We start from the raw sequence: 25,374 nt of genomic DNA, 5'->3' as shown, positions 1-25,374 counted from the left end.
CTGATTGCTTGCTTCTTTGCCTCAGTCGACCCTCGATGGCAATTAATATAGCCATTGTTCTCCTTTTCGCTCCTGGCTGACGAGTGCTGTGATACCTCCTTCATCCAGTCATATCTGCAGTAGACGGTGAATTCGCGCCCTTGTGCTTCCTGAAGAAAGGAAAGTCCTTTATCCTGAACCTGCTCGGCTTCTTCCGTAATGATTTGCCTTCGGCTTTGCCAATGCTTCCGCCCGTTGTGCTAGCGTCTGATCTCGTCTCGTCGTCGATAGGCGAATAATCATGGCGAAGTGTCCCTGAACTTTCCTTCAGACTTGCTGTGTCGACATTGATCTTGGGAATTCCAGTTGCATGTTCGGTCGAGTCCCTGCTCACAATACTCGTACCTCGTGTACTCGGCGACATTGGCATCTTGCCTGTTGTGGCACTTGTCGCTTGTGAGACCCAATCACCCGAGCAAGCACCGGATACACTTCCGTCAGTCGTCTCGCTCGATCGTTGTTTTGCCGAGTCCCTTCTGGTCTGCGTCTGGAACGGGTCACTGTTCGCAAGCTCTCTAACCGCGTCGAATGTTGATGCTGACCCATCAGACCCCTTAGATTCCGTAGCTGTCCCATTTGCAGATGACGGCCCCATCGTCCTCTGACTATCGGCCGGCGATAGATCTTCTCTTTCCGCACGCGGCATTGGAAGCTCACCATTACCAACGGGCGTCGTGTCCGATGCCCGATCTAGTGCTTCAAATAGCGGCGCCATATCCTTCCTCTCCTCTTTATCCTCCTCTTGGGGTACCGCGAAGCTCATAGTCCTTGGCGAGAACGTACCCTCCTTAAGAAGACGCCTTCGGACTGGATCGTCTAACGGCTGCTTTTCTTTCTCTTGTTGGAGCTTAAGCTCGAAGAGGCTCTTATTCATTTCAAGCTCATCCACGGTGTATTGCATAGCAGGCATGATGTCGGCAACGCCCTGAAATAACGGAGTGGCAAACAAGTTCATAAAGCCGAGTTGGCCTTTAGCCAGTGAAGCCATATCCTGCTTGGGTGGCGTCATAAGCGACGATTGGATACTGAGCTCACTTTCCATGGAAGCTTGTCGAGAGAATTCCTCTGACAAAATGTATGTCCATTGCAAGGCTATTTCATGATTCCTTGCCTGGACTTTGTTAGTTTTCAATCTTGCAGAGCAATACGAGGAAATCGACATACCACGTTACTGATGTCAGCGCATTTGATGAGAAGCGAGCAAGCCAACGACTTGTTCTCTTCGATCTGTCGCCCATTCCAACCATCAGTAGTGTTATTCACTTGGAGCCGCTCTTGAACATCCCCGAGCTTCTTCATGTAATCAAAATGCAAGCCCATATCCGTAGCCAAGATGGAACTGATCATAAGGTTCCGCATCTTCGTGTCCTCAAAGGCGGACGGCCAGTATCGGCGGAGGATCTGTGAGTAGGCTGCGCAATGAAACGACTCCAGAACGGATCGGTCGTTGTACAACTGGGCCAAGGGGGCATTAAGCGTCACAAGGAAACCGTTGTTTACACCAGGATGCCCCACGTCATGACCAATGGCAGTGATGAGGAGTGTCAACGCTTCGAAGGGTGTGATGAGAGAAGCCATTGGTGATTTTTCTGGCATCGATCGGGGTTCGCTACCCGAGGGATATGGCGCAAGAGCACCAATGTGCACCAGGAAATTGAATGTAGCTTGCAACACGTCCACCACATGTCGGAAATTGTGATACGGGACAAAACTGTTGTATGCAGCACGACAAGCAACAAGGAAGCTGATTAGTTGGTCTGAAGCTGAGTCAGTATGCGACCAGCCGACACCAGTCTAGAACAGTAACAACGTACCTGCATGTATCCGCCATCGCTCAAGTTCGGGCATTGCCAAGGCGTGTCTAAACATGTCCATCGCCGCAACTAGTAGCTCATCATCAGTGAACGAATGAGCACAGAACCGCCAGGTTCCGATCGCTTCAGCAATGGCAGATTGCCGTTCCGAGGAAACAGCCACATGAGCGTTGTTGATTTGGTCGTCGCTGGTGCCTAAGCGGCAAATCCCCTTCATGAGTCCCGAAACCATCGCCTCGCGAAGATATGCGAATGGCTTCTCCTCGTTGACACCAACCCATGACCGCTTCCGCCCTTGCCTAATTTCTAACAGGGTTGATTGTTCCTTGGCTGCGTCTCTGTGGGCTCGATAAGCGCAAATTTCCAGACTCGTAATGCATTTGGTGCTCATTGGGCAGATGATGACGTCGACTGCCCCCAGATCCAGGCATCTTCTTATGAGCTGACGGTTGGTATCCAACGGTGCCAATGGCAAACTCTTTTGCTCAACGGTGCCATCGGTCATTTGTCCATTGGTATAGGTTTGTTCTGGATCGGAATTACTGATTACCGGAATAGGCACAACGAGTTTAGACATGCCACGCAGATGCGCTTCGGTGATGATCTTCTGCAGCAGACCCAGGCCGTATAGGTCCTCATCGGGGGTATGAATGTCCACATTCTCTGAGGAAGAATTGCAAGAAGGAGATGGTGATGACGGTCTTCTCCTGTCAGGAATCGGGTCATCGTTTGGTGTATCAAGAAGCACCAGAGTTGGCTTCAAATCAAGCATGGAACCCTCCTGCAATTCGAACAATTTCGTCAGACAGCCGCCTCCAGTTGCGCAAACGTGAACTGCATCACTTGTTAGTAAGTGGAGAAATGACTCATGCCGACATCATAACGAAGAACGAACCATCACCAAAGGCATCTAATAAAGGCTGTACAACCTGACGAGCCTCATCCGTTGCCCAATCGGATGCGGCAATGCCAGAAGTACGACGAATCAAACCATCTTCGCTCACATTGCGATTGACATAGATAATGTGACAGGAGGCGCGGTCCATGGTGCTCATGGAGAGCTACCAGTCTCGCGACTGGAGCACCGTAGCCCTTCGGGCAGTGGGAAAATTTGTACCAAGATAAAGCGATTTACGAAACTGGGGTAGCCTCGCGCAATGCCGGAGACCAGTTTACTTCGCAAGTCCAGCAGAAGGAACGCAAGAAGTGCGAACAGAATGTGAATGGTTTTCGAGAAGTGGTGATTGAAATACGTAGCGATCGCGAAGTAGCCCAGCAGGATTGACCTAGCAGCTGCACGACATTCGAGCCGATACGAGGAAACAGCCGTAAGAAGACAGGGCAGGAGCCCGGATTTCGAGTCGGCTCTGGGTGGACGTATGCGACGTTTGTCGAGTCGTGTTGATTCAATCAACCTAGTTCGGTGGTACAGCCAAATGATTGTTTCCGCCTGGTAGGGTCGGACGGGCTGTCAAACTGGCGTCGCGGTGGCGGGAGCTGTCGGTAGGCGACAGGGTTCGTACAATTCGAAAATCCAATCGAAGCTGAGGGGCGAGGAGCGGATATTAGCTGGTGCGTCGGGGAGCAGCGCCGCGAGAGATGTATGTGAAGGCGAAAGGTCCGAAGGGAACAAGAGAGGGATTTGAAAAATGAAGGCGCAGGAGGAGGAAACGCGATGGATTGTAAATGGAGGGGATAAGAAGACTCCAGATCCAAATTCGGATTGGACTAGGATGGAGAGGGCCACCAAGGAATGACCAGGGGATGGATGAAAAGAAGAAGAAAAAAGAGATAAGGCAGGGACGTGGTTGAAGTGAAGGTTGGATGAATGGAATTGACAAGGACGCAGGTAGGTACGCACAAGACGACAATGGCAATAGCGACAGCACCTCAGCAAGGTAACAATAGCAGCAGCAGTGAGTGATGGAAGTTAGGTAGGTACGTTAGTGGGCAGAACGGCCTGGAGCACGCGTGCGCTGGGCAAGGTAGGTGGGATCGAACAATGGATGGTGTCAGGGCGATGATGTGAAGGTATCAGCCCGGGCTTTAGCTTACAGCATTTTCCTTGGCTCAAGCCCAGGTACTACCTGCCTACTGCACTGTACTGCAGGACGAGAGCTGCTTAGCGGCACGCAAAAGGTGTCTGACCCTAGTCGGGGAATGGAAGGACTAGGGAAGGATAAGGGAAGACCCAAAGGCAGGGCAAGGGCACCGACAGTCGCGGTAACCGGGTCCGGGGGAGGAAGGAGAAGATCTGCGCCGGTGGCTGCAAGCGGAGGAGAACCGATTGCAGTGTACAGTACTGAAGGTAGGTACTACCTAGCGTATAGCAGCGCGATGCAGTAAGGTAAGGTATGGCACAGCGCAGTGTACGGACGGGATAATGGTGCGACGTAACAATAAAGAACAGAGGAGGAGCTTGGAAGTCTTCCACTACAGGGGTCGGTAAGATAAGGAAGATAGTACTAAGAGCCTGTATAATTCTACCTACCTACCTGGGTATGTGATGTTGTCGCAGCTTGATTTGATCATGGGAGAACTTGACCAAAACGCAACGCGATTGGACTGAACTGTGACGCAGCACAGCAGATTTCTAACCTTTGTCCGTAGATCGAACTCGAATGTGGAGTGTGACGGCGAGAGCGAGGGAAGGGAAAGAAAGAAAAAAAAAGAGGAACCAACAAGGCGAGGCCAAGAGGAAAGACAACCAAGCAGAGGCGGGAACCAAGCCTGGCGCCGGCAGTCGAGTTGCTCAATCACTGACAACTGCCTTAGTGGAACGACTTGCCGTGCAGGCCGCAGGAAATACTGTCGGATCTACCTTGGAAGAATGAACCTTTGTATAGCGAGTCAGAATTGTATGCATCTGGAGAGTAGAAATTGAATTGGTACAAGCTAACAAGGTGCGAGACAGAGCCTGGGACAAGAAAGTGAACAAGAAGAAGGTCTCAGAGCTAGGGAAAAGAGAGGGAAAGCCCAGCCTGTCTCTAAAGAACCCGCCCCTCAAGCAAACAGCCATCAACTAAGGCGACCCTGAGACTATGTATCTTTTAGGGGACTTTACAGGTCTCTTTCCCCCTGCCAGGGGTGGTCAAGGTAACAAAGGGCTCCCTATGTCTGGATGTAATATTTACACAATGAGAAAAAGAAGCAAAAACAACAATCACAAGAACAGAAGCAAGTGGAAATTGAATGCTCCGCACCGTACACAACAACAAAGAACAGATTCAGACTTCTTCCATTGCTTGTGCCTTATGGTAAGCTCAGCTGAAACTACCTACTAACATAAGATGCGCACTACAGTACAATACAATAGGTAGGGAGGTATCATAAACATGGATTAATGACGCAGCTTCAGGTGGCAGAAGCAATCTGCAACGAGGTACCTGCAACAGAAAACGACAATTCTAGAACAAAAGATGACACGCATACACAAGCCAGACCAATGAGTTAGTCAGAGTATTGGATGATAAAGCCATGTGCCCACTGATCGCTGCTGTACAGTACTGTACTGCCACAGACAAGAAAACGTGTAAAGAGACTTTGTAGAAATGTTGGAACAAGCCTGGTAAAAATAATGACATATGATTTTGAGGCCTCAATTTAGTGATTCGTAGTGGCGAGAGGCTACTAGTCAGCAAGCGACACGACAACATCATCAGGTTTTTTATCCATAAGTATGAGCAGTAACGTAGAGCGTGGTCATCATAGGGTTACTGTACGCTGCTGTGCCGCCTGCATCAAGGAAGCAGCATCGTGGGTGAGGTTGGAGACATCCAGCCATTTTCGTGGATCGTCGTCAAAGCAGGGGAACAGACGCAGACTTACAAAAGAGGCGAGCAGGCGAGGCACCTAGGCACCTAAGCCCACTTGATGCTCCACACGTCTAAGTCGACCGGGATCAGAACTCTGTGCTGCAACAGCCAATTACGTCGTATCTGCAGTTGTTCTGGCCGTCTTCGAGAATTGTCTCCACAATAACTCAGCAGGGGTGCATGGGAGGCTGCAGTCCAAAGGGGAACCAAGAATCATTCTCGAAGGAAGCACAGTCTGATTCACACAGTGCTCTCCCTGGAACCACGTGTAGATAATCAATTACTCTGTGTATCGAGCTCTTTCCCTCTCTTGTGTGTATAACGTCAAAGCTGACAGGGTTCGTTGCAGAGTTCGAAGAATGACATGCACAAGCACAATCACGTCAACAACCGCTTGTGTTCTCACGTTTCGTCATACTCTGAGTCTCGTATACTGTCCAATCAAAGTTTTTAGCTTTCTTAGCTGGCCTGTATAGTCAAAGTCTTTTGCGAACGAGAACCGTCAGAATTCCCACACAGTTACAGGTCTGATCAGTACAGTACAGTGTCATATCTCAGCTTTGGAGTAGCCCGATTAGCGGAGAATATAAATGCCCCTTACCTTAGGTAGATAGTTGCCGTAACTCTGGAGGCATTGCCCTCTATTGTGACTGCCTTTATCCAGGTACCTCGATATCATATCCACGTAGTAGCCGAGATGGAAGTTTGTTGGCCTTGCACCTGCGTAGGAATCACTTTTCGACTTCAGGAAAGTGCCGTGTGCCTACTAACTATCTCCTTCCCCAGATGCAGTACCTGTTGTGAGCTGGGGACTTTCCTAAGCCAGATAGGTAGTAAGAGGCAGGCAGGCAGGCGGGTAAATAGCCTAAGCAGAGTAAGGTAGGTACGAACCGGGGATGTCATTCCGTGCATCTAGGCATCCGTACTTACTTGCATTACATGAAATCTGCTCATCTGCAACAGCAATTGCAACAGCAGTATTAACCCACGATGTAGATCTAAAAAGAGACCGAAAGCGAATACAACCTTCCATATAAACCGACACGCTCAGCCTCGCCAACTTCAACTTCATTGTTTGAAGGTGTCACCTGCAGCTGGCTGAGAGAGCTCGAGACTCGAATCCTGTGGCCGGACGCCAAGACTTTACTTCTCTATGGTCGTCAACCGTCCTTTCGACGCCAGCCTCGTCCGCCTTCATTCTTTTGAACGCTCTTGTCTTGCTTGTTCATTCCCTTCTCATTGCTCCATTCCATTGCTATTCGCATTCACCATAGGACATAGGTTTCGCTGCCCCGCACTACACCGGCTCAAACCCTCCCCGCCTCTAAAATAAGCCTACCAAGGGACGAGGTACGCAAGAGCTACGTTTTGGGTATAGGATGACTGCCAGTGGTCACTGAAAGTCATGGCGATGCAAAACAGAGCATGAAAACAGCTTCGTCTTGTCTTTGTGCTCTTCTCGAATTCATACAAGGATACCCCACAACCCCCGACTTCTCTGGCTCGCTTTCCCTCAGAAGCGAGGTCCTAACTACTGTAGCTGACACAAAACACTCACACAAGCTTTCTGGCCTGGTTAGCTGTGCCGAAAATGGCAAAGTGCTACAGGGCTCTATCGAACCAAGTGGCTTCCAGGCAGTCTACCACTTGTTCTGGGGAATGATGGGGAAGTCAACCTTGATCGATTTTGTGCCATGCGCATGCTCTCTCTCCAGCCTTTCCATACCGGCAGTGGACCACAACAAGAACTCGTGTATGCCCTAGCTGCTCAACATCTTGAAATGTCAAAGCCATGACGCCAGGACCCGAAAGCCTGCAGCCCCCAAGGGCTAGAATTGCTGCTACTCCCAAGACCCACTTCGAGCCTCAAGATGAAAAAAGATGCTCTCATCCACAAACCAACTCCACCTCAGGAACCCCTTGAACCGAGGTACGCAACCTGTGCCTGTTAGCCTGATCATCTGGACTTTAAGAGCACTCCATAGCCTGTGATGTACAGACGCTAGAGTCTGTTCGCTACTGAATTATCTGCTTGTCCTTCAGCGAGTATGCGTGCCCAAGCTGATTTTATGTCGACCCCTGAAGCTTTCTTGATCAATCCCCTAGCCTGAACTTTTGTCGGCTAAAGAACGATTTTGGCCCATATTGGCCATGTCTCCGGTGCTGGGTTCGCTGACAGACACTACAGAGGCTCCGCCAGCCCCGCGAACCTCTCCATAGCGGATCCCCGCCGAACCGGACCGGCAACGATGAAATTTCGTTGTTAAGTGATTCGATTCGTTTGTGCCTGTGTCGTTGACAATAGAAACAGGCACCACGGCTCTCTTCTTGCCGTAACGGGCTATCCGAGCTGCTGGCTGCTGGCTGCTGGCTCTCGGTCTTGTTGGTACGCTGACACCATTCTTCAACATAATCCCTGTGGATTCTGAATATTCTTTGTTTTGTCTAGGGAATAGCCCTTGTTGGTTTAGGTTTGACTCGGGCTCTGGAGTGGTGGTTGGTAGTTGAACCGACACAAGAAAAGTCATTCGAGAACTGCGGGATGCACCTTCACTGTGCTGTCACTCAATCTCGTCTGTATACCTTAGCTATTTGTTATAGATATCGATGCTTGGTAAGTAAGATCCCATCGCTGTAGAACGCCCTCAATCCAGCGGCCGCTTACTTGTTCTTGATTACAGCCCGTTTAAGTGGAGCGGGAGATAATATCAACCAGCTTCTCCAGAGTCATCAGAAAGCTACTCGATTATCACGAGGCCCTAAGCTAAAAGATGTCTTTTGGATTTTTCCATGTATACCACATTACTACTATAAGACTGTAGCGCTCCTGTTATCAACATGGAGATATAGTACGTTGGCAACTACTTATCTACTAATCTCAATCTGTGAACACTCTTCGACCGCAATGGCCTTTCATCAAGATGTTTTCTGGGGATGTGGGGCTTGTTTTTATACAGACCGTTCCCTGAATCTCGTTATTTTCTATACATGAATGACCCATGTGTTCCGTGTAAGTGGGTGCTCTTGATTGTTGAAGGAAGGGTCTTAACCCGGGGAAACCATGTCATCCGAGTTGCGACGTGGAGATGGCGATATCGCTCTAGCCTTGCGTGATATATGTTAAAACTACGAATTGGAGATAGTTATAGTATGGTTGCTGTTTGTGAAGGCCATGCAATCCATATTCCAGATTGTGAATTCTTGCCAAAGACTTGCGGGTTCAGACTTCACGATGATCATATCAAACAAAGGCTCTACATGTATGTTTGGTCTTGGGTCTATGCCATCCTTTTGAGCAGTCCCTCACGGGACGTCTAATCGAAGGGGCAACGTATCACGTAGTATTAGCAGTTGAGAAATCTAGTCTCCTTGACATGAACTATCAATTGATTTGCTGCTCCGTTTCTTGAACTACTCTTATATGGGTGTTTCCACGACCTTCTAAGGTGCGTTCAACTAAATATGCTTGATGCAAACATAATCATACCAAACGCCGTTCTCTACCCTTCAGTCCAGTGCAAGACGCACAGGGATAGTAGTTATGTACCATCTATTCCACACGCCGTCTCTTTCTATCCACAACTCTCTCGGCATGTCCTGCATCTGTTGGTTTGTACCGGGTCATCATCTCATTCTCATGTAGCCATTTTCTCGTGGTTCGACAGTATCGACTGCCATATGTCATTATGACCCTGAGCTGCTTGTTGTTCGACTTGGGATAGCCGTCCTACTCGGTCTTGGTTCCTTCCTCGCTTTTTAGGTGAATCTCAGCCACTTCGTTCGAATCTCGATCGCTACCTGCTGCAGTTGGTACGTCGATCACCGCCTTGTGATCAGCCGCTGCATTCTGAATATCTGCGAAAGTTGCTTTGTGGGAGGCTGCAGGTTCATGGTCCACATCCATAACATCACCCATCATGAGCATATCGGGTTCGTCGGGTTGACCAAACCCACGCTCGTCAGCTGATGAGTCCAGCTGCACATCATCAGAGCCAATATCTGCGCCTGTAGAGTCCTCAGCAGCGCTATCACCTATGGCTCCAAAACTCCAACTCTGAGCAAGGTTCAGTGGCTGGCCGTTCTCTAGCTGTTGGTATCCATCTTTGGCATCCACGCCTTCGTCGTCGACGCCCCCATAAGGAGGGAGACCTTCATCGTCATCGTCATCGTCGTCGTCGGGGCCAGCTAAAGAAGTAACGGTGATCCTATCCGAACCATGGCCGGCCGGACGGCGAGTTGCTGCGGCTCCGATCCCAGCGCTCGACAACCCAACCAGGGAGGAACCCTCGCCGAGACGCTGACCTTCCCCCGCTTCGCTGTCTTCCTCTTCGGAATTCTCTTCGCTGTTCTTGTACTTCTCAGAGATGACTCCGAACCGCGACCCGCCCAAAGGGGTGCTCGAGCGGCGACGATAGAAGAGGAGATACGCAGCTGATGTGATGCATGATGACGGGTCGGACACTGGGGATGCTGACGAATCTGTTATTCTGTTAGTCTTCGCTCTGCAACAGAAGCACAAAAATAATCACTCACCATTGTAATTGTACCACCGCCCATCGACAAAATTCTTGGCGTAGGCAGTATAATGACCTCCTCCAAGACCTCCATAATGGTCATCCACGGCAATCAAGTCATAAATCTCAACCTTTCCATCTTCCTTCTGGATGACTCTGGAAGTAAGGTCAAGTCCCTCGATGGGGAAGTCAACCATGACATCCAGCTTATCTCGGCGGTAGCCAGAGCTGCTAAATCGCTTGAGATGGGCCACAAGAATATCTGGTGACTTCCACAGATCGAACTTTTTGCTGGCGCGTCGATGCTCTTTGCAACGGGGGCAGTACCACATATCTTGTTCGGAGAGAACCTCGGCCCTCTCAAACTCGTCCAAGCACTCCTCTAAGGTAATGCCTCGGGTACGGCGATGCTGTCTTCTTCTTTGGACAATCTTTAATGCCTTATCATTAAGTGTCTCGGGTACCTGGTAAGTAGGAGCCCCTTTCTCGTCGGAGATCTTTGAAGAGCCACCAAAGACCTTATCAAAGGTGTCTTCATTCCAGTCTACGACAAGACCCTCACCAAGACGGATAAGAGGACCACCGTCAGCGACTGCAGGAGGTTGAGGCTGAGGTTTAACGGAAGCCACCTTGTTCTTCTTGTTCGGAACGCGCTCTCGTCGCTTGTTGGCCTTCTTGCCATACTTTTGGGTCTTCATCTTATTGCGCCGTCCCTTGGGTCCAATCTTGGAAGGCCGACCATTGAATGACTATGCTGTATGAGCGGAGATATCACTAAGGAATCGGGGGGATATAAAACTTACTCGTGGAGTTTCCTGAGCCTCCTCCTCACTGGATGCGTCTAGCATTTGAGTATGTGGTGCCTCGGCCTTGATACTCTCATCATTGCTGCTCGCATCCTCATTAGCTGAAGGTGTGCTGCTATCATCATCGCGACTACCAGCATCTTCATCGTCGGGCGCAGATTGAGGAATTCGGTCCGCCAACTTGGGCAAAGCCTGGTGCTGATCAACATGAGACCAGCCTGTCGGCACATGGCCAGCGTAGGATTTGTCGGTGAAGTAGCAAAGTTCGAAAAGATCCTCAAGCTCAGGATCTAGGATGCTATCTGGTTTGATGAAGTTCGGTCGGGTTGTGTTGAATCGCTTCAAGATTTGAGGTTGCTGGGGAAGTGGGTTGCTGTCGTCCTTCATGTGGACATCTACGATGTCGTCCTCGCCTTCAACTGAGTTGGCGATAACCTTACTGTCGCCCGATGAGTCGGCATCCGAGGCAGAAATGATGACCTCCCCGTCAGCGTTATCCGAGTTTTCCTCAAAACCGCCTCTTAGCTTAGACCAGGTTGAGAAAGTAGCAACCTTTTCCAAGACTTTACGTCGGATGAGGTCAATATCAGAAGCTTCTTCCTTTGTGAAGCAAATGAAGCTGGGAGGAGCCATGCCATCTCGACCACGTGCATAACTTGATGGAACGCGATGGAACACAGGTACTACCATCTGCTCATATCTCGGATCATCCCAATTCTCGGTCTCGAGAGGAGTGTCCACGTCTAACATTGAGCGAGGCTTCTTGGCCTTGTGTGGCCAGTTGGTAGGAACAGCATCCAATTCATGGAAAGTGGCAAGATCGTTCCTGGCGATTTCTTCGCTCACGTCTTGAGAGTTTTCGTATATTTTGAAGAACCTGTCCTTATACTCTTCTCCTCCTATCAACCTTTCTGGGGGAATACCCGTCCTGGCAGAGAGGAACTGTTTGAGTTGCTCGATCGCGCTGTGCTTGGGGAGTTCAACCTCAATCAGAACGGGAATGTCGTTGAGGGGTAGAAATTTGATCTTGGCCGTCCAAACGTCTTCAACCGGTATGGGAAGGGTCAGGTTGTTGAAAGGGTCAAAGGTGATGCTGATCTTGCCACATTCGGGGCACTTGAGTGTTGATTTATACAAACCGGTGAAGAGGTCGGCAATGACAGAATCGTCTCGGCGTCGAGTGATATCCCACACCTTATCTGCCATTTCCTTTATAGCTTCTGGGTTGTTGATCATGTCGTCGGTCGAGTCAGGCTTCTCAATGTAGGGCTTCTTCTTGACACGGCTTAGATCTTCTTGGAGAGCATCCAGCAAAAAGCCGAGGAACTCCTGGGAGTCCTGTTGGCCGTAGCCTGCGAAGGTTGTCCGGCAGCGACCAATGGTATTCTTAAACTCTCGCGGGGTTACTGAACCCCTGCTCTCCGAATATATATCCTTGAGCAAATGCCCGTACGTTGTGGCGACCTTGCCGTTGTATCCCAGAGGGTTGGTCTTGTTGACCTCATCAACAAACTCGTCAGTCAGGAAGTACTTCGTCAGCTCTTCAACGCTCCGAACGCACTGGAGGGCCGAGTTCATATAACAGGTATTTCCTAAATTTGACAGGCCAACAACACCGATATTGCGACCGGACTTCCTTCCAGCACGACCTCTCGTTAACGCGCCACCAGGAGCTGGACTACTTCGACCACTTGCGTTGGAGGACGCCACGCCGCTTCTCGTGGGAATGGCTAGTCCATTTGGTGGGCTCTTGCCGGTGTAAGTGCTGACCCACGATCCCTTTTCAATGGCTTCATCGATAACAAGAGTTTGGTCAGTGACCAAATCAAATATAGACAATGCTGATGAACCATTGAAATTTGGGTTGACAGTGTGATCTTCCAGGGTGCTCTGCACCTTGGTCTCGCGGACCTGCTCGAATGAAGCAATATCGAGGAGAAGTTTCGACCAGGATTCCGCAGGATTACCACTCCCTTCACCTCGGCCCGGGGAGTCTGGGGGGGTGAGGGCCCGGGACGGTTCTGAAGGCCCGGTAGTCTGTTGGACCTCAGGAACAGTGAACAGGCGGATTTTGCGATCCATGGGAACACCGGTGGCCGTCTTTAACTCTTTGATGAAGGTCTGAGCATGGTATTTGCGGCTTCTCGCGAATCTGTAAGGAGGAGGGTTCTTGGCTTTGAGTGACTGTTCAATGGGTAGTGGACTGAGAGTTGACCACAAGCGATGAATAGTGAAAATCGGAGGGTGAAACTCGAATTGAATGACTGGCTCATCACCAACTTCGGCTGTGTTGATAGCAGTTCGGACAATAGCTTCTTGGCCATCCTTGACACCATACCAATCTACAACCATTTTCCAAGCATCCTCGGGGAAGAGTGTGAACTCATTCTCGTTAGTTCCTTCTCTGAGACGGATAAACTCTTTGCCAGTAGGCTCTTTGATGACTTCTTCAATGATGTCCGAGTTGTCTACAGGTCCAAGGGGGCCAGATGCAGAATCGCTCTCCTTGACATCTTTCGAGTCGACGCGCAGCGCAAGCGCTCTCTGAACCCAAGTATTCGACACAAGATAAGCCTTGTCCCCTTCATTTGGCTGCGAGTCCTGAAATGCCTTCAGAAGAGTCTCAATGATCTTGATTTGTTCTTGCAGGGAAGGAATCGCTGTGATATTGGAGTTAGCTGGGTTTCCTTCGCCTTGTAACGGAACAGTCCATGGGCCTTACGTTGAGAGGAAGGGACATTGCCGGCCAAAGGCGCATTAGGCTCAGGCGCATCAACACTCATAGCACGCGGCAGGGTGTCTACGGGTGGTTGAGATGGACCCTCTACAGACTCTTTGACCTGCGATGAACCCATATCGACATCACGGACCTTATCCGCTTCATTCTCGGGATCCATACTTGAGGCACGTCGTTTCAAAGGCGATGAGGAGCGGTGGGGTAGGTCAGAATCGCCATTCATGATGACTCGGTGAGAAAGACGCAAGGGAGACTGGCTTCTGGCCAAGGTTCGGGCCGAGCCAGTCTCGTCGCCGCCACGGTCACTTTCGATGGAGAGGTCGGCGTAGGCAGAGGCACAAGGGCTTGAAGCAGCTGAGGAAGCGTAGTCGGCCGAGGCAAAAGAGGTATTCTGAGTCTGGAGACGCGGCGGGAGGCTCGAGGCGGGTTGAGAGTCAGCGGAGAAGGAGAAGGCGGGATCGTCGTCGACTTCGCAAGAGGGTAGGACCGAGTCAGGAGGGGGCGACGGCGAGTCGATGGAATCTACGGGCTCGTCCTTTCGCAAGAGCTTTCTCTTCTTTGAGGACGACGTCTTGAAGGCGAGCTGCTCGAGCAGCTCGGGGTGCTTGAACTAGATGGGTGGAGAGGGAAGACCGGACGTCTTCGTCTTTGTTCTTGTTCTTGCTCTTGCTCTTGCCCTTGTCTGTGCCCTTGACGGTGAAGGTTACGGAGGGGGGCAGAAACCGGAGGGGAGCTGATTAACAAAGACCGTTCGTAGCGAGTGTACGAGTAACAACAAGAGTTATGTTGCATTTACTCGATCTGAGATAGGGACCAACAAAGCCGGCCGTCTAGTCCAGTTAAGTTTGAGGAAAGAAATATATTTTTTTCACTGGCGAGTAGAAGGCGGGGGGGGAGTTAGCCGGCTCTCAAGTTATATTTTTTATGATGGATCACAGCAGGAAGTTTCAGTGGCCTTGGGGCTGGGCTGTGACCGCTGAGAATGACGGTGTGGGGCATGCCCGGGGTCAATGTGCCCGGTTAGAAGCACCTTGGTCTATATTTTACCAGGGCTACTAGGTAACTTTAGCTCCATTGGTAAGGATTAAATCAGTCTGAGGTATGGAGAGTGAGATAGGCAGTGACAGGTGATGAGAGAAGAGCTGAATAGGCATGGTACGGGACTGATTAGCGGGCTGATGCGATGGCGGTACTTAAAAATATATCCCCGATGACGATGGATGGATACCTACTACCTAAGAGTGCCTCGATTGCTTGTTGCGAATGGGTGTGAATTCACTCCAACATGCAGTGTCTTGTCATCTGTACTTACTTCTACCATCCAAGCTTGGGCGGAATCGCCGCAAAAGAAATTCTTTAACCAGCTGTTTCGATAAAACAAAGAAATGTCCAGTTGCTTTGTTCCATCCATGCTTGCTTGCTGTAGGTTGGCGGTAAGCAAATCCAAGTCCAAGCCCCCCAATCCATGAATCGTTTGTCTTCTTTCAGTTGCCCGCCAAACAGGGTTTAGCTGGGTCCTATCAACGGTCAGTGCCTTAGACTTGGCAACCTTTACCTTGGTACTGACCTTGACCTGCAGGAGTCTCCATCACATCGGATCCTTCTGGAAGAATGCAGACAAACTTCTTCTTCACCCGATGATATGATTTGGCACAGACGTTGAAAGCACTGCTTACGTTTCTTAGATCCAGTAGTGGTGTATATGTTCGTTCGTCTTGCTGTTGTAAGAGAAATGTGAGGGTTGTCTACAGACACCTACAAACCTTTGATATTATCATCTACTTGAATTACGCTCAAATACTTCTTCTTCTACTGTTCACTCTTTTGATCAGCGGTTCCACAATCTGAGTGTACCCAGATCCCCTGACGGAAACTTGCTTTTGGAGTTTGGGGTAACAGTGAAACTACTTTCAATGTTGTTTATTGAACACCCAGCATGGCTCCAGGGTAGCATCTCGCCAAAGAATTATAAAGCAGCCATGGATGTCCCTCCATACTAAGAGACCTCGCCTCAAAATTTGCTTAGGTTCCTGGGTCTTTGCCTGTACCCTTTTTGTACTCCCTATAAATCACTCAGTTTCTTTTCTTTTGTCTCTCATCATTTATTCCTATTCTAGCTGCTATATACATGCTGCCACGCTAATCGAGGATCTCTCCATGGATATCAAAGTACAAACCCAACTCGCTAAAACGAGCTAAAACAAACAAATACCCAAGGCCATGTTTGATCCCCGCCATGACTTCTTCCTTACATAGAAGATCGGTATATGGCGCCTCTATACAAGATGCACTCACCAACACGCCTTCCAGGAACACTCCTACTGGGTGGTGGAGAAATTGTCTTTCGGGGCTGAGAGTACCAAAAATAAAGTAGCGCATATGCCGGGCTAAACTGGCATAATGTGACCAAGTTATCATGTCTCACGTTCCCCAAGACCGATTTCCCCGGTGCACTCCAGCTATCCTAGGAAAGCCCAAGGCAACAATGACTCTTACAGCTTGGCATCTGTATCCTCGTACTCGCTGATATCCTTGACAGGTCTCGCGCCGGAACTGGCAGTGAGACCGGCCTTGTAAAGCCTGACATCTGTAACCTCTTGAGCAGTCGCGACAGCATCTCCAGCAGATGGTTCCTCATCCGCCTTCTTCTGGGCCTCCTCTTGTCGCTTGTCAACGCCCTCGGCCTTACCTTGGGCTTGCAAGTGGATGGACAAACGGGCTCGACGAGTGGAGGTTGGGTTGAGATGCTTGTTGTAAAACTCCACGACCTCAGGCTTGGTCAGCAGCTTGATTTGTGCAGCATCGCGTTGGGCTATCAATAGTTAGTCGTTTTGAAGTTAGTGGGATTGATTTTTTTCTTCTTGGCTTACCCAGCTCGAAATCATAGTATTCGTTTGTAATTTGAGACCAGTGACGGGTGGACTCCTGATCGAGATTCCGAAGCTTCTCCAACCGCCTGACAACCAAGCTTCGCTTATGACCTTCAAACTCCGTCTCACTCATCTTTTCCAAAGTGTCTGCGTATCTCATAAGGAACGCCTCGATACGGGCGTCGAGGAACTCTGGTGTCATCTCGCTCTGAATAAGGAAGCGGAAACCATATGTTGTCGAGAAAGCCCTGGGTCCGCTAAAGACGATGTAGCCCAGCTGCTCTTTGGTTCTCAGTTGATCAAAAGCAGGCTCATGAAGCATCTGGTCCAGCAGCAAAGTCTTGGTACGAATCTCACGGTCTTCGCGACTACCGACATAGAACCAAGTCTCAACGCAATGGTTGACGTTCGCCGGATCCTTAAGGGTCTTCCTGAAGACGTGGTTCGAGCCCTCAGTTAAGATAAGAGACCGCAAGATAGGCCACTGAGCCCTGGGCAACATTCGAGGCTTCAGGATAGATTCGACCATATCGGTTGCCTTTAGGGCATCCTCCTTGTACATGTTACCATGCACGTACACCTCAATAAACACTTGGCTCAACATTTGTTTTTGGAACAATCTGACACCTTCCAATGTGACACTCGGCAACTCGTCTGCAAGCTCTTCTACTATGAAGTCTCGTTCAGGCGCGTTGAGCCAGTTGGTGTAATCGCCGACCTGATGGTAGGATGATTGAAGCTGCCAGTTGTTGTATCCCCTGACCAGTCGCTCCCTGACAATCTCGAAGCGATCTTCCTTGATATCAAGGTCTCGCATTGTTGTTACAACCTGTTCCAAGAGCACAGGAAGCTTGTCGTTATAGCCACTGACGTCCAAGAACAAACCCCGCGAGTCAAGACTGACGTTGTACTGCAAACCAGCCAATTCCGCGTCGTAGGAGTATTCCTCGAGCGCATCGCGAACCAGATCTGAGAACAGGCGGGCCTTGACATTGTTTTCCGCGGAAGCATAGATAAGGGGTGTCTTCAAGCTCACTATCACGTTTGCACGAGGAACCCAGAAAGTGTCGTCCTTCTTCCACCATGTCCTGGCAATGCTATCGTTGCGTAGTACCCGCGGGTTCAGTGCAGGCTCATCTACCTCCTTCTTCTCGACCTCGAGCTTGTTAGGGATGAACTGATTCTTGTGCGGTAGATGAAGAGCTGATAGGCGCTCTTTCGGGGAAACTGCGGCGGCCTTCTTGATTTCCTCCATAAGATCATCGGGGATCTTCTCGTGGCGGTATTCAGTTCCGTACCACTTCTCTTTCTGGTCCCAGTCACCTGGATGATTTCGTGACACGATGACCATACGGAAATTGTCCGGGCGAATCGTAGAGAGCGCCTTTTCGATCTGATCAGGGGCGAATTCTCGGAGTCGGCTATGGCCACTGAGCAACCACTCTCGTGGAAGAGGCTTTTGCATGACAGAACTAATGCGACTAGTGAAACGACTGGCGGGTGTCTTTTGCTTAAACTTGAAGTCGACATCTGCCATCCCCTTTTGCTCCTGGAAGATCCACTCCTGGGGAGGGTTTTCTCGTAGCAAAGTAACGTACTGAAAGAAAATCTTGACAATCTCATGGTAGTTCTTGAGACCCTGTAATGCGGCGTCAGTGTTTGCTGTTGTACAATTATGGCTTTCTTACCTCTTCCGTCAAACGGACTTGCACATCGAAAATGCCAGGAGTACCAGGGCATACGGGATAAGCACCTGCACTCAGGCCATTTGCCCAGCCCTTGGACTTGATATATGACATGATACTTCCAGGTCCCTCATGTCCGATAAGATGGCTGATATAACGACTGGGTTGAGTGGCGAACATGAACTCCTCGTCGATGAAGGGGAAATACAGGTTTAGCTCTCTCGAGTCCATAACTGGCTTTGCAAAGCATTGCATTCCCAAGTCAGACTCCCGAAATGGAAGCTCGCCGGGCCATCTGTTCGGAGGGAGTTTCTTGTTGACGACTGGAGAGAAAAGCTCTGCAACCCATTTCTGAAGCACATCAAGAGGCTCTCTCCCGAGAACAACCAGCTTCATGCGGTTGGCCGAATAGTGTTTGGCATGGAACTCGATGAATTTGTCCCTGACATTAATTCCACGTGCCTCAGGAAGGGTCTTCAAAACCTCAAAATTACCGGTCGAGAAATGACAGAAGGGGTGGTTGGGGTTGGATAGAGACTTTTCAAGCTGATGCAGTCTCCATGTGTCATTCTGAAGATTCTTCTTGTTCTCCGAGTCAACAGCCTTCAGCTCTCGGTCGAGGGTCTCGGGAAGAAAGAGTGGCTCGATGAAGAACTGGGCAAACCGATCTAGAGCTTCACGCAGCGGGGACGGGTTTGTGTCTGAAGGATCCTGGTCGTTGTCTGGCTTGGCAGAAATATCGAAGAAGTAGTTCGTCGAGGTTGGTCCGGTGTAAGCGTTGGAGCTTCCTGAATTGGCGGAGAGATATTGACCATATTCGTTCTCAATGGGGAACTTCTTTGTCCCCATGAAAAGAAGCTGCAACAAGGAAGAAGATTAGCCAATTGTCTATATAGAACATCTGGTGAAGATTTGCTTACATGCTCGACCGCATGGGCCATACCAGGAATATCAGATTCATCACTGAAATTTCCCACGTTGACGTCAAGGGCAGCACTGGCCTTGTCGGTCTCGGGATCGTGCACCAAAAGAGCCTCGAGCTCATTGTCGAGTCGGACAACTCGGTAATCGCGATCGTCAAGTGAGGGCTTCTCAAGAGAGTCGGCGACAAGTGTCACCGGTATTTGGGAGCCGGCCGCTGTTGCGGAGGCATCTTCGCCATGCTGTGAGTGAGGCATTGTGTATGATGCAGCCGCAAGACTGGAATATCGAGACCGAATCCGACGCCGACACGACTAAGAGGAAATCTGAGAAGAAAAGAGAACGACTGGCGAGAAGAGTTGAGTAGAAGATGAAGGGTTTTTCGATTGGTCGCAAGGATTCGTTCGAGTTGGCGGTGATACGTGGGTGCCAAGGGGAGGCGATTATTGGATACCTACTGTCCAGCACTTTGGCGCGTAGACCACGGGGATAAGGTATATATGTATGTACCGGAACGCAACCCAATTGACGGCGAGGACGGGAAAAGAGATTGATGCAGCAGTGTTGATGCAGTAATCTACTAAGTTGTAGAACGAGGTAAGGTACGGTGACAAGTCCCGTCCCATAGGTATGGTTACAGGGCAGGGCAGGGTAGGGCGGCGTATTGTATGTCGCTGTTGCTATCGCTGTCGCGGGGGAGAGCCGAAGGAGATGGAGGGGCGAGCGGCGGCGAGGGGTAGTGTAGCACAAGTGGATGGTGAAGCTACTATCCTGCCGGGTCCTGGCGGTCTGGTCTAAGTACCATGTAACAACGATGTACCTGCTAGGGTCACAAGTCAGTATTTCTCGCCTCATTAAGCTTGCAGGGTCATGGAAGTTACCTTAGCTCAGTTTTCCCAGCGTCTCTGAGCTCTAACTGACTAGGGTTAGGATCACACTGGCTTAGACTGACGGTATCCTCGAGTCAGGTTATCGAGTCTGTGTTCCTTCGATGACCGAACCACTTTGATGCCGAGAAGTTCACAACCTCGAATCGTCAAGTTAGTAGGTAGAGCTTGTGGGGTGCGCCACTGAGCACGCGCAATGCAGACAGGAAAATAGAGGTCAAGGGTCTGTGCAGAAGGAGCGATCTACTAACCTTTGTGGAGTACTGTTACCAGTGAGGTGGGTAGATAGGGCGAAAAAGGATCCCCTTCCGAGGTTTTGCTGTGCTGTGCTGTAGGATGCAATTTGTGTACTGTACTGCATGTAGCTCTTACTGTACCATCAAGGCGAAGAGAGAATGAGTTTTTTCTCCCTCGGATATTGCAGACTACCTCTAGATCAAATATGTGTTGTAAGATTAATATGAAATTCTCGAGGGATGGGGTCAAATGTTCTCTAATACTGGGAGTAAGACCCTTGAAAACACCTTGTTGGGACGCCAGCTGCAGAGGCTGAGGCACAAGAGAGGATAATGATGGTGGAGTATTAAAATGGGAACTTTCTGGAATCACAAGTAGTTTAGTAAATTTAGGAACGCGACAGTATGTTAGTTGCCTGGATGTACGAGAGTGAAAGCTCAGTCAGCTACCAACCTACTAGCTATGGATCTTAGGCCACAGTACTAAGTAGCCAACTCCTAGTCACTTATTCTGAGATGGTATTGCTAGGTAGAAAAGAGGGCAACCTTCTCGTTTTGGAAACGTGTTTTATTCACGTTTCTTTTTTGATGGAGTGAGCCGTTAGAAGAAGTGGCGTTATATCTATGGAATTCATAATTCGTCAGCAACTCACTGTCGGTTGTCTCTAAGCTGGATGTAATATCAATCTTACAACAACAAACTCAATGGAATGCAAAGGCAGGTGCAGTCATTAGCTGTGGAGATTGGTATCTTCGCAGTAAGATGACAACAAATAAACAGACGATGGATAGTAGTGAGGCTGTTTTGATTCTCTCTTATCTGTTTGCATCTGCAACATGGAGAGGTGGGAATTACTTACGTGGGAGTTGATCCTCAAGATGAAGTGTTTGATTGGTAGGTTTCTAATCCTCAAGTTAGCTATGCTCGCTCTTCATCAATCAACCATGCACTATTCTGCTGTAGGCTGTATCAAGAGCTTGAAATCATCCCCTCTTGCTTCTTCTGCTAGTCATAGGCCTTTGTCCTGCAGACCGTGTCCTAGGCTGGCTAGCGAAATCATTAATACTGTAGGCAGCGCCCTAGGAAATGCCCCTGGTCCGCGGGAGATCTTTTGGCGTCCGACTCAGACGACTGGGCACCCCTGCGCTCTGTCATCGGTCAAAGTGAAGCGAGGCCGGAAATAAGAGAACAGTAGTAGAGCTTCACATGTATCCGAACCTATCTATAACAAGAAACGTGGACAACGAATGGACCAGACTCACAAATGATTGCCCGCAGATTGCAAGATGATGTGACAATCATCAATAAATGTTCACAGGTGAGCTAGGGAGAACACTATTGCTATATGGATGCTTGCTTCAGACGAAAAGAATATGAGGACGAGGACCTTGTTGGTCAAATGTCTTGCCACCTCGAGTCCCAGTTCAACAACGTCTTGTTGCACTTTGATATGCCGTAAGCCGCGCTATGTGGATGGGGTAATGCCGAGATACGTCGTAGATCTGTGTAACAGATTTTGTTGTTTGTAGTACACTCGAGATATTGCGTAAGAGGAGGTTATTGTAAATACTGGGAATGGAATCAAATCTGGGGATGAAGACGGAATATATATACTCATAGGAGATGCGTTAATCGCTGTAGTATATAGGACTAAGATGCAATTGATCATGACTTTCGGAGGTATTTCCATTGAATCAATGAACATGTAGAATCGTTGGAGTCTGATTTGCAGCGAGGAGACTCAAGGAAGACAGCACTCCATGAGCAATCCCTGCTGTAACGCTGTTGTTAGACGATAGGTCAATAATCAATGGTAAACAAAGACTACACTCTATAGTTGCCTTCAAGAAATGCCTAGGAAGTTCAGATGCAAAGAATCATCGAGGTGCAGTAGTGAGCACCATCGCCCTATCACCTTCAATACTGGGCCTTCAAGTATATATGTACTCTTTGACAGAAGATCAACGACGTTCGTACATGTGCTGCCTGGCATATGATGCATATGAATGCGAATAGATAAAGCGGTTGCAATGGGCGGACCATCGACCATCTGTGGCCATAACACAGATAAGGAAACTGCTGGGTAACGGAAAGATTGTCCTCGAGGTTTCAAGAAATAGATTGACACTTTATACACTTTTTTCGGCACCTAAAGGCTCTCCACGGCCAAGTTTTCTGTCACCTTCACTTAAAATATGTGTTGGACTGGGTTAAATGTTATTGAATGAATATTCTGCTATTAACTTTTGTATTTGAACGTTTAATGTCTATTCGTTTTAAGACAACCACGAGCTAATTCGGTTCCTTCATCCAAGCACGCAGTGTCTTGGCGTCCATACTTTACAGATGGATGCCAAGTACTGCTAGTCCCATTCTCAGGACAGAAACATAGCTTGGATATTGTACATGGATGTACAGTTGGCATCCCCAGGAGCAAGGAAAAGAAAGAGGTGAGAGGCAAACCTGGTACTGTGACAAGCTTGCGTCCATTTAGCAAGACATTGCAGCTTCGGTATCTAGTTTAGTTATACAACTGCGTCGTTCAGCCCTTCTTGGGACAGTCAATAGCTTTGTGGCCGCTCTGGTGGCACTTGTAGCAAGTCATGGATTTTCCGCCCGCAGGTGAGAATTGACTACCGCCCCCTGAGGAAATACCACCTCCGGAAATCGATGTTGGCCTGCTCAACTTCACTTCCTTCTTTTTCCTCTTGTCACGTAACTCTTTAGCCTTGTTACTTTCAGGGTTTGGCCGTGAGCGTGACCTTGAGCGTGAGTGGCTTGGGCTATCAGTGGATGGCTTCCGTTTTCTTCCGTGGGATGGTGTATCTGCATCATCCGAATCCTCATCTTCACTGTCTTCCTCATCATCAGAAGCCTTTTGTGTTTCTTGTTTCTAATCACTAGTCAGCCGTGCAAGCTCTTGCGTGTATCGCGAGCAGTAATGGACGTGCCTGGTTGTTCGCCTTCTTGAAGCTATTTGTTGATGTACGTCCTGCAGCCGGCACGTCTTCATTGTCGCCTGAATCATTAGAAGAATCAATGTCACCATAACCAACATAAACGACATTCATGGGCGTCTTTACTTGGTTGGCAGCTTTCGACCCAACCAACGCATCATTCAGCACCCAACGTGTATCGGCACCAACATGCTTCTCCAAAGCCTCTTGACGTTTTGTTTCTTGAGCATCCAGCGCGGCTTGAATAGCAGCCTGATTAATGTTTAGATCAATGCGACCTGCTGCCGGAGAATGTTCCGTTTTTCTCTTCTTGGAGGAGTGTGTTTCTGAAGCGGGAGACGAATTTTCTGAAGCTACTGCTCGTTGCATAAACTTCATGGTAAGGAGCTTCGAAGAGACTCCTCTTGGTGTTTCGGGCGCCATGACGAGGGATATAATCGATCAGCTCTTGGGTATTTGCGAAGAGATATCGTGTATGGTTATGTTGTAGCTTTTATCCACGGCAAAAAGCCGAGCGTCACAAACACAAGGAGTGAAGATATCTGTAAAATTAAGCGGCCTTTCTTTTGCGATTGGTATCTTAAAGGTCGATTCACAAGTCCTCCTCGTGGTCGGGTTAAGGGAATTGGCCAAAATGTGTTTGTCGCAGAAAATGAAATGCGATGCCAAGGTATTGCCAGTCGCATTTCCTCTGCTTAGGTACCTGCTCAGCGAGTCGAAAAATGTTTCGGTAGACGGATAAACCGGGGCTCCGATACATCCATCGTCAACAGGCAAGTTCAATGCCTCACAACCACCAACAGAGCATTCAGCGCCGACACTGTCGAATCGATCCTCACACCCGAACAGCCACACATTCACAATGGCCACATCTCAATTGAGGGCAATTGGCGTTTTTGCGCGAAGCGCGCGCCTCTCCCAGCGTGCTTTCACCACCTCCGCTCGGCAATTCGAGGCCGCTGTCTCAACCAAGACCAACGAGGCCTCGCCCGCTCCCATCGATGAGAACAAGCCCGCCGAGATCAACCAGGCTCCCAACCGCCTCGGTGTTTGGTCCCGTAGCCAGAAGCCTCGTGCTCAGGCTATGACTGGTCCCCGATTCGAGCAGACCGACTTCGACTCCCAGGTACAACCGACTTGAAGATCTGTGGTGGAATATCAGACCGGCTAACTATGCGATAGCCTCAACCCAAGGCTGCTATCGAGATGATCCACAAGCAGCCCGTTACATGGACTCATGAGCGCATTGTTGCTTGCAACGGTGGTGGTGGTCCCGAGGGCCATCCCAGAGTCTTCATCAACACCGACAAGCCCGAGATTGCTGTTTGCGGTTACTGCGGCCTGCCTTTTGTACGATATGCCATAACCACTTTTTCCCTAGACCCTTACTTACATTCGTTAGGCTCATGAGCACCACCGTACCCACCTCGAATCCCTCCCTGAGACTTCTTACCCTCTCTCATAAACAACCACGAAAGATTGAATCCGAAGGGAGGAAACCGCCTACATCACTAGACATGCGTGAGGGGGTAAAGAAATCCAAATACTATGCTTTCCTTGCAAGTGAAACTCACTTCTGTATATACCACGCGAATACAACAAACGACCCAGCACATCAGGTTACCTGGAGTGATTTGTGTATTTGCTATGCTTCCCATCAGATATTGAAGGCAATTTCTTTTTGGGAACGTAGAGCTGGCCTGGAAGCCTGGCTTTCATAACCATGTTGTCCATATATGGGTGCACTGGAATCCTTTACATATAAGAGTGTAGCGTTGAGATGGCAGAAAGATTGGCCATTGAGAGCATAAGAGGCGAATTAACCTGTACGCTTCATGTGACCATACATTTATACCAGCACCCGGGCTCCTTTCTTTTGACGCCACAAGCCTTAAAGGACAAATTTTCTGCTTCCGAGTAGCATGTATATTCGGCAGTCCTTGCTACAGTACATCTGGTATTGAACGCGATTATAAATGGTGCGCTATGATTGGTTCAGGGGAGCTTATTTGACTGATGTCGAAAAAGCCCCATTCAGACTCCAATTATAGCCCCACTATGACGGTTGTTAACTTAGCATGGTTATCTATCA

The 25,374-nt window shown here is 49.3% G+C and overlaps 5 protein-coding genes across 5 annotated transcripts; 1 reads left to right on the top strand and 4 right to left on the bottom strand.

Annotated features, from left to right (window-relative positions):
• Positions 1-100: 100 nt before the first annotated feature.
• Positions 101-2,899, bottom strand: FIESC28_04503 (uncharacterized protein; the record flags this gene model as incomplete). The annotated part of the gene is made up of 4 exons (XM_031158650.1): positions 101-1,150; positions 1,204-1,796; positions 1,854-2,687; positions 2,749-2,899. 4 exons carry the CDS (start codon positions 2,897-2,899, stop codon positions 101-103), a joined length of 2,628 nt encoding a protein of 875 aa, XP_031017312.1.
• A 6,496-nt stretch (positions 2,900-9,395) lies between these two features.
• FIESC28_04502 (uncharacterized protein) lies at positions 9,396-15,136 on the bottom strand (the record flags this gene model as incomplete). The annotated part of the gene is made up of 5 exons (XM_031158649.1): positions 9,396-10,147; positions 10,202-10,931; positions 10,986-13,648; positions 13,711-14,335; positions 15,038-15,136. The coding sequence occupies 5 exons, from the start codon at positions 15,134-15,136 to the stop codon at positions 9,396-9,398; spliced, it is 4,869 nt and encodes a 1,622-aa protein (XP_031017311.1).
• Positions 15,137-16,217: 1,081 nt separating this feature from the next.
• Positions 16,218-19,458, bottom strand: FIESC28_04501 (uncharacterized protein; the record flags this gene model as incomplete). Its single annotated transcript, XM_031158648.1, has 4 exons — positions 16,218-16,537; positions 16,596-18,234; positions 18,284-19,138; positions 19,201-19,458. The coding sequence occupies 4 exons, from the start codon at positions 19,456-19,458 to the stop codon at positions 16,218-16,220; spliced, it is 3,072 nt and encodes a 1,023-aa protein (XP_031017310.1).
• A 3,767-nt stretch (positions 19,459-23,225) lies between these two features.
• Positions 23,226-23,705, bottom strand: FIESC28_04500 (uncharacterized protein; the record flags this gene model as incomplete). Its single annotated transcript, XM_031158647.1, has 1 exon — positions 23,226-23,705. The coding sequence occupies one exon, from the start codon at positions 23,703-23,705 to the stop codon at positions 23,226-23,228; it is 480 nt and encodes a 159-aa protein (XP_031017309.1).
• Positions 23,706-24,144: 439 nt separating this feature from the next.
• FIESC28_04499 (uncharacterized protein) lies at positions 24,145-24,747 on the top strand (the record flags this gene model as incomplete). The annotated part of the gene is made up of 3 exons (XM_031158646.1): positions 24,145-24,408; positions 24,465-24,632; positions 24,685-24,747. The coding sequence occupies 3 exons, from the start codon at positions 24,145-24,147 to the stop codon at positions 24,745-24,747; spliced, it is 495 nt and encodes a 164-aa protein (XP_031017308.1).
• Between the last annotated feature and the right edge of the window lie 627 nt (positions 24,748-25,374).

This window comes from Fusarium coffeatum (genome assembly GCF_003316985.1).
Source record: "Fusarium coffeatum strain FIESC_28 chromosome Unknown BRIP53273_contig_94, whole genome shotgun sequence".
NCBI classification, from domain to species: domain Eukaryota; kingdom Fungi; phylum Ascomycota; class Sordariomycetes; order Hypocreales; family Nectriaceae; genus Fusarium; species Fusarium coffeatum.
The sequence above is the reverse complement of the archived record's forward strand: the minus strand, read 5'-3'. Positions and strand labels throughout refer to the sequence as shown.